Source organism: Arvicanthis niloticus, chromosome 15, assembly GCF_011762505.2.
Source record: "Arvicanthis niloticus isolate mArvNil1 chromosome 15, mArvNil1.pat.X, whole genome shotgun sequence".
Taxonomy (NCBI): domain Eukaryota; kingdom Metazoa; phylum Chordata; class Mammalia; order Rodentia; family Muridae; genus Arvicanthis; species Arvicanthis niloticus.
The window spans coordinates 40,553,426-40,568,006 of record NC_047672.1 but is presented as its reverse complement, the minus strand read 5'-3'; the positions used below and the strand labels follow the sequence as shown (position 1 = coordinate 40,568,006).

The 14,581-nt window shown below is 39.1% G+C and overlaps 1 protein-coding gene across 3 annotated transcripts in view; it reads right to left on the bottom strand.

Moving 5' to 3' along the window:
* The window catches only part of Tspan12 (tetraspanin 12), a 67,001-nt gene that overhangs the window by 25,442 nt on the left and 26,978 nt on the right, over positions 1-14,581 (bottom strand). For 2 of the 3 annotated variants that reach the window (XM_034519610.2, XM_076913663.1), the window contains exons 5-6: positions 4,560-4,634; positions 759-866 (exon numbers count right to left, since the gene is read on the bottom strand). In XM_034519610.2, coding sequence (XP_034375501.1) covers positions 759-866; positions 4,560-4,634 — 183 coding nt within the window. The remainder of the gene's footprint in view (positions 1-758; positions 867-4,559; positions 4,635-14,581) is intronic. The other variant, XM_076913665.1, reaches the window with a different exon arrangement.

The following is a 14,581-nucleotide window of genomic DNA, read 5'->3' as shown; positions in this document are numbered from 1 at the left end:
GAGAACTGGTCTGAGGCAACATCGATGATTAATCTCAACTCACTGGATTTCCATTTGAGATACTTGAGTAAAATGTAAAACAGTTTGGGACAAAAGTATGTCTTGAAATATCACTATTAATAAGCACAGTACAGATGAGATCAAGTTTATGAACCCATTCACTCTTCTTGACACTCCATGAAGTGAGTACCTGTATTGTTTCTATGTCATAGGGGTGGACACTGAGGCTTAAGGGGTTAAATGAACTGACACTAGGTAGTAGGCTAGCATTTGAATCAAGGCTATCCTGACTACAAAAAAAAAAATACAACTTTATGATGATGTTCATATTAGCTAAATTCCCAATGGAAACAACCTTTTAAAACGTTGAAATAATGTTTAAAACATGGATAACTCTAAAAGTAGTAAAAATTATCATAAAAGAGAGAGATCTAAGTAAAACTTTGGATGTTTATTAAATAGCTCACGAAAAAGAAACTTGAGAGTAGTCCAGCCGCACTTTTAAACAAACGCATGTGTACCAGAAGAAACGAGGAGGAAGGCTGTATGTGAGATGAAAGGACAAGCATGGAGTGCCTCGAGGCATGCTGGGAAATGGAGTGACTCGAGGCATGCTGGGAAAAAACCGCACCAGTGCCGACTACACAAGCTTCAGGTTTTCGTGCAGAAAAACGATCAAAACCAGAGCTTTGAACACCTGTTTTTGACAACTTGCCACATATTCTATACTTTCTACCTCCAGGAACATCAGTACTTACCTCTCTCTGAAAATAATTCCAAGCATGCGTAAGCCATCTATACCTGGGTAAGCCATAATTTGTCATTCTGGCTTTCAGAGTAACCATATCTGACCACTGCACTGGCACCTGGAGGTAAAAAAAAAAAAAAAAAAAAAAAGCAAATGATCAACACGCAAGCACAAACCAGCCAGGCGAAAGCGCACTCACATATGAAAAATCTACAACCTTGAGCACACCAACAACACTCACACCACACGTAATACAAATTGGATTAAAGTAGACAAGTACTATTTCAGTTGATACTTGCTTATGAACTCAGCTCAGGTAAATAAACCCAACATTGAAGAAACTGATTTGGGAATCAAGAACTAGGAGACGGAAGGGGGAACTGCAAATACAAGCCTCTAAAACCTAAGGCCAGGGTCATTTTGAAATCTAACCGGAAATAGTAATATCAGGCTGGGTAGATGGCTCAGTGTATACGAATATCTGCTGCACAGCATGAGGACTTGAGCTCAGATCTCCATCAAAAGGAAAAGGCTGGATGTGGCTGTAACCCCAGCACCCCAGGAGGTGGGAAGAAGGAAGGGCAGAGACCAGAAGGTCTCTGGTGCTTAAGGGTACCAACCTAGCAGAAAATACCAAGCTCTAGATTGAGTGAGAGATGCTGTCTCAAAAAAATATCCTCCTCAGTGGAGGAGGATACCTCTGATCCACAGATCTGAGCATCTGTGTGTATACTTGTAGACACTGAGAACACATATGCACATAGTGTACATAGGCACAAAAGTTTTTAATTAAATTTAAAAGTAGTAATAGCATGTAGAAGACAGATACAGGTGGATCTCTGTAAATTCAAGGCCATCCTTGTCTACAGAGCAAGTTCCATGATAGCCAGAGCTGTCTCAGGAAAAAAAAAAAAAACAGTAATTAATGTCAGTAGAAGTTTAAAACTTTCTTGGGCATGGAAACTCTTCAATTTTATTTCTTTTCTAGGTAGTTGTTGGTTCTTTTGTTTTGTTTTTGAATAATCAGTTGGAAATACATGGTACAAAAAAATTAGCAAGTTCATTGGGAATACATGTTCTAGTCGTATGGTTTAGTAACATTCAGAAAACCAGCCAAAGTTCAAGCTACCCACTATAAATTATTATTAACTCATATCCGTTAGAGCATAAAGTGAATGGAAGTAAAATAAATTCTCAAGAAATATATCATCTGAAATCGTTAATATCACAGACAGGCTTTTTTTAACTGGAGTGTTGGATAGAAGTATGGATAGAGTATGTAGAAACAAGAAAAAGAACGAGGGAACAGACAGATGTCAAGCCTCTTGACTCAGTTAATAGAATATTTTTTTTTCTAATTTTTTGCTTTCCAAAACAAACGCTGGCTGTTTCTTCACCGTGGCCACCATCAATCTGAAACCAAATGTGGCAAGAAAACAGAGGCCCATTGAGGTCCTGGTTCCACATGCTGGGCTCTGGCCAGGAAGCAAAGCATACAGTGGAGAGCTTGCTTGCATGAACCAGCCAGCTTAGAGCACAAAGCCCATTCTATGTAAAGGTTGGAGTCTGCGAAAGTTGGCAGATAATAAACTTTAACGACACTTTTCTTTTACATTGTTATTAGTACAGAAACAATAAAAGTCTTAGCAACTTTTCGAGGCTGCTTTCCACATTTCACTTTTAGACGGTCCTTCCTTCTTTGCTCCTGGTGATGTAATGGGGAAGATTTACACAAGCAAAACAATGACGTGTGCCCCTGTGCCTCTGGCTGAAATGGCAGTGAGTGTCATTCATGTAGTGCCCCAGGAGCTGAAGCCACTGAGGACAGGACAAGGGAACGGGAATAGAGACCAAGCAAATGTAGGTTCCCTTGCTCTCTTATGCTTCATAGACTCAAAGCAACCCTGTCAGCAGACTAAATTAAATCATCCTAAGCTTCCCAAAGCTTTATCAAATATTTAACATATGCCAGTTAGGCACATACTTCATAACCCAGCTAGAAAATTCAGAGAACCAATGGTATGTGAAGCTTCATGACAATACCACAGCACTCAGATGGTTGAGACAGGAGGATTGCCATGAATTTGAGGACACGTATCCTGAGTTCTAGGCAAGCTTGGGCTATGAAGTAAGGTCTGGTCTCTAACTTAAATAAATAAAGGAATCCATAGACAGTCACTCATTTCCTAAAATATTTTAATCACTGAATAGCATACAACCAAAAGCTGAGGTTAAAAGAATCAAGAGTTATCTATAAGATTGATTCTTCTGTTGTTTGCATGCCAGGGATGTAGGCCAGTTTTCAAAACCAAAACCAGAATAAATTCCTTACAAGTAAAGCAAAAACTTGGGCCCTACTACCTTTTTTTAATTTTCTAACATATAAAGTTTGTAGGTATAACATGAAAATATAACTAAAAAGCAGCAAGTCAACTACAGTTTAAGAGGATGTTGTTGTTTTATTGTTTTGTTTTGTTTTCGTTTTCGTTTTCGTTTTTCACGTACATTCTTGATTTTATATTGAGCTATGGAGGACCTTCCCTGACTCATCACCTTCCCACCGATTCTGTCTTCCTCCTCGACTCCTCCCAGTTGGAACTAAGTTTCTTCACAGACCTATGGACACTAGCACAGCAGCCTGCACAGGTAAACTGCAGTAGGCAGAGCCACCATTAATCTGCAGTACCCACAGTCTCAGAACACTACAGATTCACCACAAAATCTTTAATAACTGTACCGACAACAGAAATAGCTTCAACTGTATTACACAAGTGCCTAGTGCCCTGCTTATCTCTGACACAAACATAAAATTATCACCCTCTCTTCAGAGGTCTTCAAGTTTTAAATGTTTACAATGCACTAAGAACTCCCTGGGTTCCCAGGCCCCATCTTTTCCCACCTTTCTAACTGAGCACATCTGGGCAGAAACAGAGGAAGGCTCATGATTAAGAATCACTTTTCGAGCCTCCCCGAAAGTCCCAAGGGCAAAAAACATTGAAACACAGTGATCCTGTAAGGCACTGACACCAGCCAGCATTCACAGACGTGCCAAGGAACTCCACTCTACACTGGAAACAACTGTACTAAGTTCACCACTGAAGGGAACAAACTAAGCAAGGGCCAGCACAAGCAAGGGCCAGGATGGGGTGGGGGTGGGGGTGGGGTAGAAGCAGTGACAAATGACAAAGCAACTGGTGGAAAAGGCCTGGGAAACTCCTTTTTTATTCTAAGGAAGCTATGAAGGTTTCTTTAGTGGTTTCAGCGGCCAAAATGAGAGAGAAACTGCTGAACTCTGCTTTTCCAGCAGCCAGGTCTCAAGCTGTGAGCTTTTACACCAAGGTGAGCACACAGCAAGCCTTCAGATGCACATCTTAAAGTCCAGTGTGGTTTGGGCTTGTTGAAAATAGGAGATAGTGGTGTCCCTCCTCACCTTTTTCAGCAGTGGTCAGCAAAGATGGAGATTAAAGGGGACACTCTAGCAATCTCCAGCCAGCACATGCTAATGTCCCCATTACTAACTCAGAAGCTGGGGTAATTCTCTTAGGCTACTCCTAGTCCATGATGTCCACATTTAGGAATGAAAGATGTATCACAGTATCACAGAGATAAAGATTTTAAATTATGACTTGGAAGTGTGTGTGTGTGTGTGTGTGTGTGTGACTTTTTCAGCAATATCGGGAATGTTCACCCTTGTTGTGTAATGTGGTCCTGCAAAGAAACAATCATGTACCACAGTGACTCTCCAGAGCCTGACTAAAAGGTCAACCTGGATGTTGTTCCAGACTTTGATTCTGTCCCTCTGGGAACTCACCATAACCTCTTGCTCGTATGTCCACACACCACAAGCCAGTTCTACACAGAAGATGACGAGCAAAGTTCCAAAGTACTGCAGAAAGAGAGAGGGGAGCCGTTAACACAAAACTACTTTAAGGCAAATGTTACCGGGGGTTGTGTTTATCTATGATAAGAAGGCACGGCTCCTCTTCAGAGAGCACATAAAGTTTCCCCAAGCCTACAGCCAGCTACAGATAACCATCAGGACTCACCTAAATCGGCCAGTGTTTTGTCATTAATCAGCTGGTAGGGTAAATCTTTTACAAATACCAATAAGTTTTATTGAGACGAGTAATAACTTATATAGTATAATTTAATAAAGCTGAATCAAGTTCTCTGAAAAAAAAATAATACCTAGATCCTCTTAGAATGGATGATGTAAGATCTGCAAGGTCAATGTTTCACCTGATGCACGTTTTCACTTTCTCCTGGGCAAGGAGGAGAATGCTTTTTTTAACATTTGCAAGAGGGACAATCTAGAAGGCAATATCGACTACACATGCTAAATGAAGATGAACAGTGGGTTTTTACTGTGAGAACCGCTCGTGGGAGGCATGCAAAGGCAAACAGGTGACAAATCTGAATGCAGTATTGAAAACAGAAATGCAAATGAAAGAGTCAGTATTCCTGAACAGGAAGCAGACCTGCAACAAAGCGATTAGAGAAGGCTAAGCGATGATGTTAACAAATGCACAGAGTCGGGTGGGCGGTAATGCAAAGCGGTCGAGGGAGACAAGCACACACGCAGAAGAGAACCCGCAGACCAAAATTGAAAGGCAGACTAAAGCTGGGTCGTGAAGCGTACCAGATGACCTACTAACGGACTTTAAATATATCATGTAGGCAACAAGGTGGCATCTCTCAATGTTTCTGCATAAGAGAAAGACATGGTGGGTTAAATAATGTCCGGATGATAATTAGCTTGAAAGAGAAGGGCTGAGCGGTGAGTTGAGAAGCTTAACAGACAGCAGAGAGGGAGTCTGAGGTAGATCTGACTTTTTATGGTAGCCTTGCTAACAAATGGGAAACAATGCCTTCTAATAATGCAGCAAAAGACACTGGGGCAGCTGGATTGATAGACAAAGAGAGAATGATGTATCTCCGAGAGCAGATAAAGAGGACGAATTAACGCTCCTGTGAGGGGACAGCGCGCACTTTATATGAAAAATATAGAAACATTCCTGTAGAAGTCTTAACCTCAGAACTCAGGTACCTGAGAATGGAACTGGAAATTATTCTCTTATAAGAAACAGAGTAGCTTTTGAGTAATGTCCTATTTCTCAAGTTCCTAATTTAATCAAGAGCCTCCTGAAACAGTATGGTCTGATTTCACCCACCAGCAAGTAAGTGTAAAGGGTAGGTCATGTGACTTAAGGATGTGCGTGATACATTTCCTGGACTAGAGCTTTTCAGCATCTGTTCTGTGTGTTCTTCCTTACACGGATGGAGGCAACCTTACAGAAGCAAGCAGTGAAAACCAAAAGGAGATTGGGCTTCCGAGAAGTTCTCTCCTTTGATTCCAGCAGGAAGAGAGCGAAACTGAGATAGCTCATGAGTCTTCTACTTCCTGTGCAGTATGGGATTGGGAGTCAGCACTGAACAACGGTAGGACCTCAGATTACCTCCTTGCTTCCAAGCAAAGCTCTATGAAGAGTAGACACCTAAATGTTTCTCTTCATCACACAGTTAGTGCTTGATAAATTCTCATCACGCCAAATAATAAGCGAAAATAGCCGAAATGAATTGATAGTGGTTAGAGTTTGCATGGGCTGTAATCTTGAAAGAACCTCTTAATAAAACTGATCTTTAAGCGGAAGTAAAAACTGCTGGCATTCTAGAAGGCAGTTGTGGAAGAGGAAGCGCTAAATATAAAGGCACTTTGTGGATGAGCGAGTTAATCAAAACTGAGCGTAACCAGAGCGCAGATGCAGTAGATGCAGATGCCAGGCAATGTTCTGAGGTACAATGGGCTGGGGAAAGGACTTTGCATTTTATTCTAAATGTGATGAAACTATTAACAGCTGACATGATCTGATGCACACTATGAAAACATTTCTGGCTGTTTTATCTATAGAAAAAGCAAGGTCATGAGATTTACATAAAGGACATCCAAACTAGGATGGGAGTGGAGACAGAGAAAGGAGCTGCCTGACACAGACTGTCGGCTGTCAAGGACAGCTTTAGAATCTTGGTTCAAAGTTTGACAAAAAGAGAAGAGCAATCAAAGATGTAGACAATGATAGAGTTTTCTATTTCGGTGAAATAGTCCTTAAAACTAGAACTCACCGCTAGTAGTTTTAACTCGCTTCCTTCATTTTTCTTTTATTAAAATGAAAAGTACAACTGCATAATCTCTAAGCAACACAACTTAGAAACAGAAGTGGTTCAAAGGATAAAGTGGTATTTGCTAAGGGGCTCCCAGTTCCCCAGGCACTTGTACTTCCAGCATATTTAAGACGGACACAGATGTGCTCAGCTTCAAGACCCAGATCTCATATCTAAGTGTTACTTCTAGGGCTGAACTGAAGACTTTCAGGCTTGAAAGGCCAGCTAGAAGAAATCTGGTGAGCGACGTATTCCATGTCAGCTCCTCTCAGAGCTCTCTTCACTGCTTAAGAAATATCTCAACATGAAAAACCACGTTCAATACTGTGTGACAAAGCTATCAAATGTAGTTTTCCACTTAACCAATATTCTTGCCTCTGATAAGAAAAGGTGCTAGGAAGCAGTGAGACTCCAGAGAAAACTACACTATGGGATAGCATTGCTCCACAGAGCCCTAACCTGAACTCTGAAGACTGATGTCCACCCACAGTAACAGCCAAAGCAATACTTAAACAGCAAAATATTCCTAAGGGCAAACAGGAACAGGGTGGTACCTGTGCGTGCTGAATGGGAATAGGAAATATCCTGACTCTGCCTCAGTGAGAAGCATGCAGATTTCTGAACTGCGCTTGTATCTTTTGAAACGGCAGCTGATTGATCATTCTCATTCCCTGCCTTGTAGAGTCAATGGCAAGTCCTGGGAAAGGTCCCGGGTCCTGGTCATAGGCACTTACTCAGATTTACATACTATGTCTCATACATGAGGAACTTCAATGCCTGTAGATCTAAAGGACAAGTCTATAACAACAGGTATGCCATCAGATCTAGTCTCTCTCTCTCTCTCTCTCTCTCTCTCTCTCTCTCTCTCTCTCTCTCTCTCTCTGTCTATCTCTGTGTGTGTGTGTGTGTGTGTGTGTGTGTGTGTGTGTGTGCGCGTGCGCGCCTGGTTGTATACAGTTGACTGTGGTGCCCATTTGAAGAGTGTGTCAGCTTCCCTGGAACTGGAGTTATAGGTAGTTGTGAGTCACCTGCTGCAGGGAACTGAATCCCTTGCCCTCGTCAAAGACAGTGCTCTTATCAGCTGAGCCATCTCTCCAACTCCTGCATCCAATTTCTTAAAAGGACCATTATAGTGAGCTGTCATCATCGTTGCTTAGACATCAACAAACATGCACACGAAATGTATATATTTCAAAACAGGCTCTCATTCCAAGACTCAAAACTGATTGTGGACCATGGGGCAGATTTCATATCACTTAGGCATTCTTTTAAGTCTGGAAAATTCCAGTGGTTTCATCTGATACAAGTTGTTCCACATGAAAAAAAATTACTCTGCCTTTATCTCATTAACACTCAAGAAGACTTGACTTATCTGCTCTTGAAGTTGAAAATACTCCTTATCAAATTTTAAAGCTTTCCCGAAGAAAATTAAATGTATACTTTAATTCAAGTAAACATTTTTACAAAGATACTACATGTCTGTTGTTCCTGCTCTGTTATTATTACTTGAATCTGAAACATTCAGTCACCTAACTCTGAGAATACTCTGCCTGTCAAATCCATCCCAAAAATACAAGTCAACTGTACCTACCCTTTACTTTTCCTTCTGGTGAGATCTGAGTCCTTGACTAAGACAGTCGCTACTGGTCATTGTGCAGAGAACCAACCACTATTTTAACTGAGGAGCTGAGTTTGAAACACTCTGATGCATGAGGAGAATCTTTATCTTCAACAGAATGAAGATAGCTAAGGAATCAGGCAACAGCCCAGGCTCTGCTACAGAATAAAGTGAGTGACCATGCAACATTTCACACAGTAGAGGAGCATGTATACAATGTCTCAGTTGGCATGGTTCTCTCACTAACTTCCTAGTGCATGTGGTTTGTCTGACGAGGTTACAATGTTATTTTGTGGAACCCAATCCAACTGCACTTCTCTTTCTTCCAGCACAGCCTTTATTGTTCTCAATGGAACATAGTTTCTTCCAGCACTTTGTCTTTTGCTCCTGACTGTTAGATTCTTCTCCGTTGCTCTGTGTATTTGTGTTTTCCTGTCTTCTGTATTTTAGGCCCCAGAGCTCTTGAGCCAGTTGGTTGCCTTCTCCACAAATTATGGCCATCAGTTAGTAGCCGGGCCATCAGTTCCAGCTGGTAGGATCTTATTCTTAAACATCATTTTATCCCCAGTGCCTAAGCAGTACCTGTCACGCAGCAGGTACTCAATAAATGTCAATGCAAATAATGATCAGTTTAGTTTGAGAACTCAAAAGGCCAATTTCAGCATTTCCTTAGGTTTCCTCCACCTAATTCAAACCTTGAGTTTCTTGTTAACTTCTGACTCCCTTGATTTCCGTCTACACATTTGTACTTTAAATACTGACTCTCTGTTTTATGTATGTACTTTTTTTTTTTTTTAGACTACACTCAGATAATCCAGAGTGCCCGGAAATGTTTAAGACTATTTCTGTAGTTAAAGAGAGGAGACACTGTGTCCCTTCCCATCTTCATGGGCTACTAGCAACTTAAAGTTTTTTAAAAATTTAAAAGAAAAAGAAAAGAAATTGCAGACTTTTATAGGGAAACTCCAATATAACTATTTTCATTACCATTTTGGTTATTTTGTAAAAATTATGCAATGTAAGGTTCTTTAAACTAGTTAAAGCCCTCTATTCTAACCAAACTAAAATTTGTGTTATACATATCGATGTTACCCTCAAAATGCTGTATTGTTTAAAAAACATCTAGTTAATATGTTCAGATTGTCTGATAATAGAACATGAGACACACGTGTAGAGCTGTATGGTTGTCTTTTTTGAAAATGCTGTAGCAATAGAAAAGCATGGGCCTTGACCTAATAGACCTAGATTCAGGTTCTAACTAATTTAACTAATAGCTTGATGGTCTTCCACAAACCAGCAAGACTCAGTTTCCTATTTCATAAAATGCAAATTGCTTACCAATAGTGTACTCAGGATTCAACATAATTGTGCTTTGCTTTCTAACCACCACTCCATAAATGGTATTATTAATCATATAATAGACTCTCTTAGGACACACATTATGTGCAAAATAACTAGGCTCACCACCTGGCACACAGCCAGTATAACACTGTTGTCATTATGTTGTTGATGACTAGAGGACAAGGACGACCATGTCAAGAACTGTTCATCCCTTAGAGATCGTTGGGTGTCGTCCCCACAGCAGAATGTTATTCCAAAGACTACTTGCTAAAATCTGTGATAAAATATCTGTCTGGAGAGAATACAACAGGAACTTTTCCTCGAAATATCTACAGCAGGATGGTGTGGGGGGTGGAGAAATCAACTTCTGTGCATAGACATTCAAATCAACATTTTATTTAAAACTTCCCCCGGGGCAGGTCACGATGTGGCACCATGTCATCAATGACAAGCCTTTGTCCACTGGAAATTTCTAACAAGAAAAGAAATGGTGTAGCATCCTATTATTGAGGAGTGGAAAAGGCCAGATATAGTTAAGTCCTTGATGAGCAGTGGGTAAATGTATCCCACAGTAAAAGCAGGGGGCATTCATTGCCAATCCCTTTTAGAGGTTAGTTCACTCCTTTGTGTGTGTAGATAAGCAACAGCAAATCCGTGAGTTTACTAAAGAGGCAATTATTTACAGAAACCGTCTGGCTTCCTGATGCCTCCTTCATCTGGATTCTGCCCTAATATAAACAGATCAGCACATGCTCTGCCTGTCTGTCTGTTCTCTCTCTTAAAATGTCACTGGAACAATAACGAAGGTATCATCCCAGAGAAAACAAAACATGAAATGAGACAGCAGTGAGCATAGTTAGGGAACTGCAGAGAGAAGAGAAGAAAAGTAAATCTATTAGTGCTTCTGAAAAGGCTGAAGGATAGACGGTGAGGGAAAAGAAAAATTCAGAACAACTACATTCCTATTGACGACTGGCAACTCAAAACACTTCTGTGAGTGACTGGCTCTCAAAAGGTAGATTTGTTGAAAACCCATTTAAGGAAACATTGGTCCTCTTTACTCTTCCTTCCCAAAATACCATGCAACTGGGTGACTACCCCATCTCTACTAGAAGATGAGGTCATGGAGATACTAAAATAGACTTAAACCAGGGGACAACAGGTACAATACAATCAGATCAGAAGTTTAAATCTACACACCACTCCTACAGAGTTTCAAAACTCAATCAAATAAATGAGCACAACATGCTAAGCTGAAAGACAGTGGAAAGGTTCTGACAAAAAGATCGTTCCCACATTGTAACTCTTCAACATTCAAAATCAATATGTGAGCAATTAGAAAGACATTTTCGGGCATATACACTAAGACAAAAATCTTTTATGTGCTTTATAACTATAAATCTCTTATGTGCAGCATAATGGGAAATGAGAGAATTAAACAATAAGCATCAAGGTGAAATCCAGAAAAGGGTATTTAAAATAAGAGCAAGTACATGAAATGCCACCATGGTAAAAGATCCTCCCATGATGGCAATAGCATCAATAGACCTGGACAGGAGCAGTTTCTAGAACATTCTGAGACATCTGAAAAATGAACGGGATTGTCCAAATATATTTCAATATATAAACAAAAGTGAGTTTGGTCATACAAGATTACGATAAGAAATTGTTATTCATTTTAACAAAACATTATTTGGGGAAGAGAGCATACATGCCCTGTTGTTATGTGGCCTCATTGTGAATAGACTGTCCACAGTTCTAATCATGTAGACACTGAATGAAGCCAAGCTGTGACACTGCTGGGCTAAAGAGAAGAAATACAGAGATGGTTGGCAAAGCAAGGACCAGGCGTTCGCCTTTCACTGAAGTCAATGGACAGAACTAAGCCTGGAAGAATGAGAATCGTTACATAAAAATGTGATTTAGGGGCATGTAGGTAAATGACAAGAGGAATCTGCGGAGGCACAATTAATAGCAGCTGCCTTTGGGAGAGGCCAATGGCAGGGGTGAAGGACTTCTATATTTCATAAGGCTTTTAGTACTAAATTAACTCTTTAAATTATGTCCATGGAGGACTCTGATAGAAGGGAGGACAAAAATTTAAAGCAGATATCTCCCCCTGCAGCCTCAGGGCCAAAGAGAAAAGACTTGGAAAGCAGAGCGCTTTCGGTGTGCTTTGCATTGAGATAATTCTGCAAGAGGCCATTCCAAAACACTGAAAACTATAAGGACGTGGAAAATGCCTTGAGCTGTTAGTCAAATGATCTGAGCATCATTCGGAAACTTTCCAAAATGCTTGCGTACTATCTTCCTTTTGTTAAATATGCTTTCAGTGGTTGAAATTAGGAGTGGTTTAGCAAAATATGAATAGTTGCGTACGTAAGTATGGTTTATATGGTTGGCTGAAAATCGAAGGATCTTCTGAAATACTGTTCCTTAAAATCAATGTGCATTCTACCTAAATCAGTATGAGTTAGAGTATCTCCCACAACAGTTCATTTCCATAACAAAATTATGAAGTCCAAGATGCTATAATAAAGGCAACTTTACTCTGATACCTGGATTCATTCACTGAAGAAGTATATTCATATATAGGTATAATCAAATCATATATATATATATATATATATATATGGAACCAAAAAAAGTCAAGCACATTTATACACAAATATGTACACATAGGTGCATATTAGCATGTATAGACATATACAAATCATGTATTATGTCAGGTATTTACATATATTCATACAATTTACTATTCAAAAAATATATGGCTGTCAGTATTTCTTTTTAAATTAGGGAACATTTACATTTTTTTTCTTTGAGAATTTCATACACATAGACAGTGTATTTTGAACATTTCCACCTCCTCCCTTCCCCTCTCCAACTGTGTCATGGTCCTTCCCCACACATGCTGGAAAATGAGTCATATGTCATGTCAAGAAGATAGCATTTGAAAGCACTCCTCTCTATTCTGGATCTTTTTTTTCATATGCATGTAGCGTGTGTGTGTGTGTGTGTGTGTGTGTGTGTGTGTGTATGTGTGTGCTCACATGCATGCATGTGCAAGTGAATATGGAAGTCAAACATTGGGAGCTTTCCTCAGTAACTCCTACTGACTGCTGACCCTTCCCCCCACGCCACACACACACACATCATGCGTATACAACATCTATATATGAACACAAAAAGCTCTTCTTTACTTTAAACTAGGGATAAACACTGATTATCCATGTTTACCTTTTCAGTTACAGAAAAATAAAAGACTACCAATAATCAATGTTTTAAATGGGAAAAAAAAGTCCGTTTTTCCTTTGCCACACTCTGGCTAGTGAAACGTACAACCTTACTTGCTCCATCAAATCACTGACAAATCTTACCAGCTCCACATTCTTTTCCTTTTTATATTTTCAACTGTAGTTAGATTAGCTTCTCTCTGGCAATAAAATTAATTCATTTCTATTTACATGTCACAGTTTTATAAGGAAGGACTAGACAAGTTCAGTAAATGACAAAAGAAATCAATTTATTTTTTTATCTTTACTTTTTTGTTTGCGATGAAGAATATTTTTTAAAAAAAAAAAACTTTCTCAGGAGGCAATACATGCTTTTTATATAAAATATTTTAAATAGTTTTAATTTTTAGAAAAGCTGACTTTCTAAATATTTTTTTGTTTCTAACTTTTGAAACTCTACCGAAATTACAAAACTAATCTTTGCCAACAAACCAATGTTAAACTTAGCTGAACATAGGAGGACATTGAGAAATGTAGAAAATGAATATTTTTAATTATAGTAGTCTCTTATAGTGAAAGTATGCTCTGTGTAAAACTTACCACTATTCCATCGACTCTATAGTAGGGACTATGAGGTATGTAAACCAAATCCCTGTATCCAACATAAAAAAAAAAAAAATAAGGTAGTTGTAATCCATCCTGGTTCTCTCACAAATACCAGTTAGAAAAGACATTTTTTTTTCAACAAGAAAAAATTGTATGCTTACATATATTTTGTGAGAAAATAAGAAATAATTTGCAAGTATCACCAAACCCTATCAACATGCTTTCTGACTTAAGTAAAAGCGGTCAACACTTATAAAAGTTATTTAAGTCTACTACTCTCTTCATTTATAACTAATTTATACTATAAAAATTTAAGCTATAAATAGATTTTTTTTTACATACAAAAATATTTGACATGATTTAAAACCACCAACGACTGACTTATCTAGAAAAATTCACACAATTCTCCCAAATAAAGTTAATTTCAAATTGCAACATGCTTTACTGGACATTTTAATATTTTAAAAACACACCCTTTGACTCTTTCTCCCCATTACATAACAATTCTTTGAACAAACAAAAAGTTTGATTAAAAGCCCATGTTCACTAAATGATAAATGATAAATCCCAGTCTCTCCCCTGTCAAATACTGAACCCTGCAAGCTTTCAGCACTAAGTGTCTTAATGTCAGCTGTTTATTTTTCCTCCCTCAGTGACTTGAGGTTTAAAAATATTATATTACTTATAGTTAGTAAATAAGGGAATTCCAGTGCCAAATATTTGTATAAGATAATGGAATGGCTTGCCCTTCTGTTAGGAATTCACAGGGAAATGCTGACAGACCAAGAAGACTTGCTGTTTCAAACACACATATACACACGGCCTCTGTTGAGCTGCTTTTCAGCATGGAGTAGCAACAGAGCCAGGAGGGAG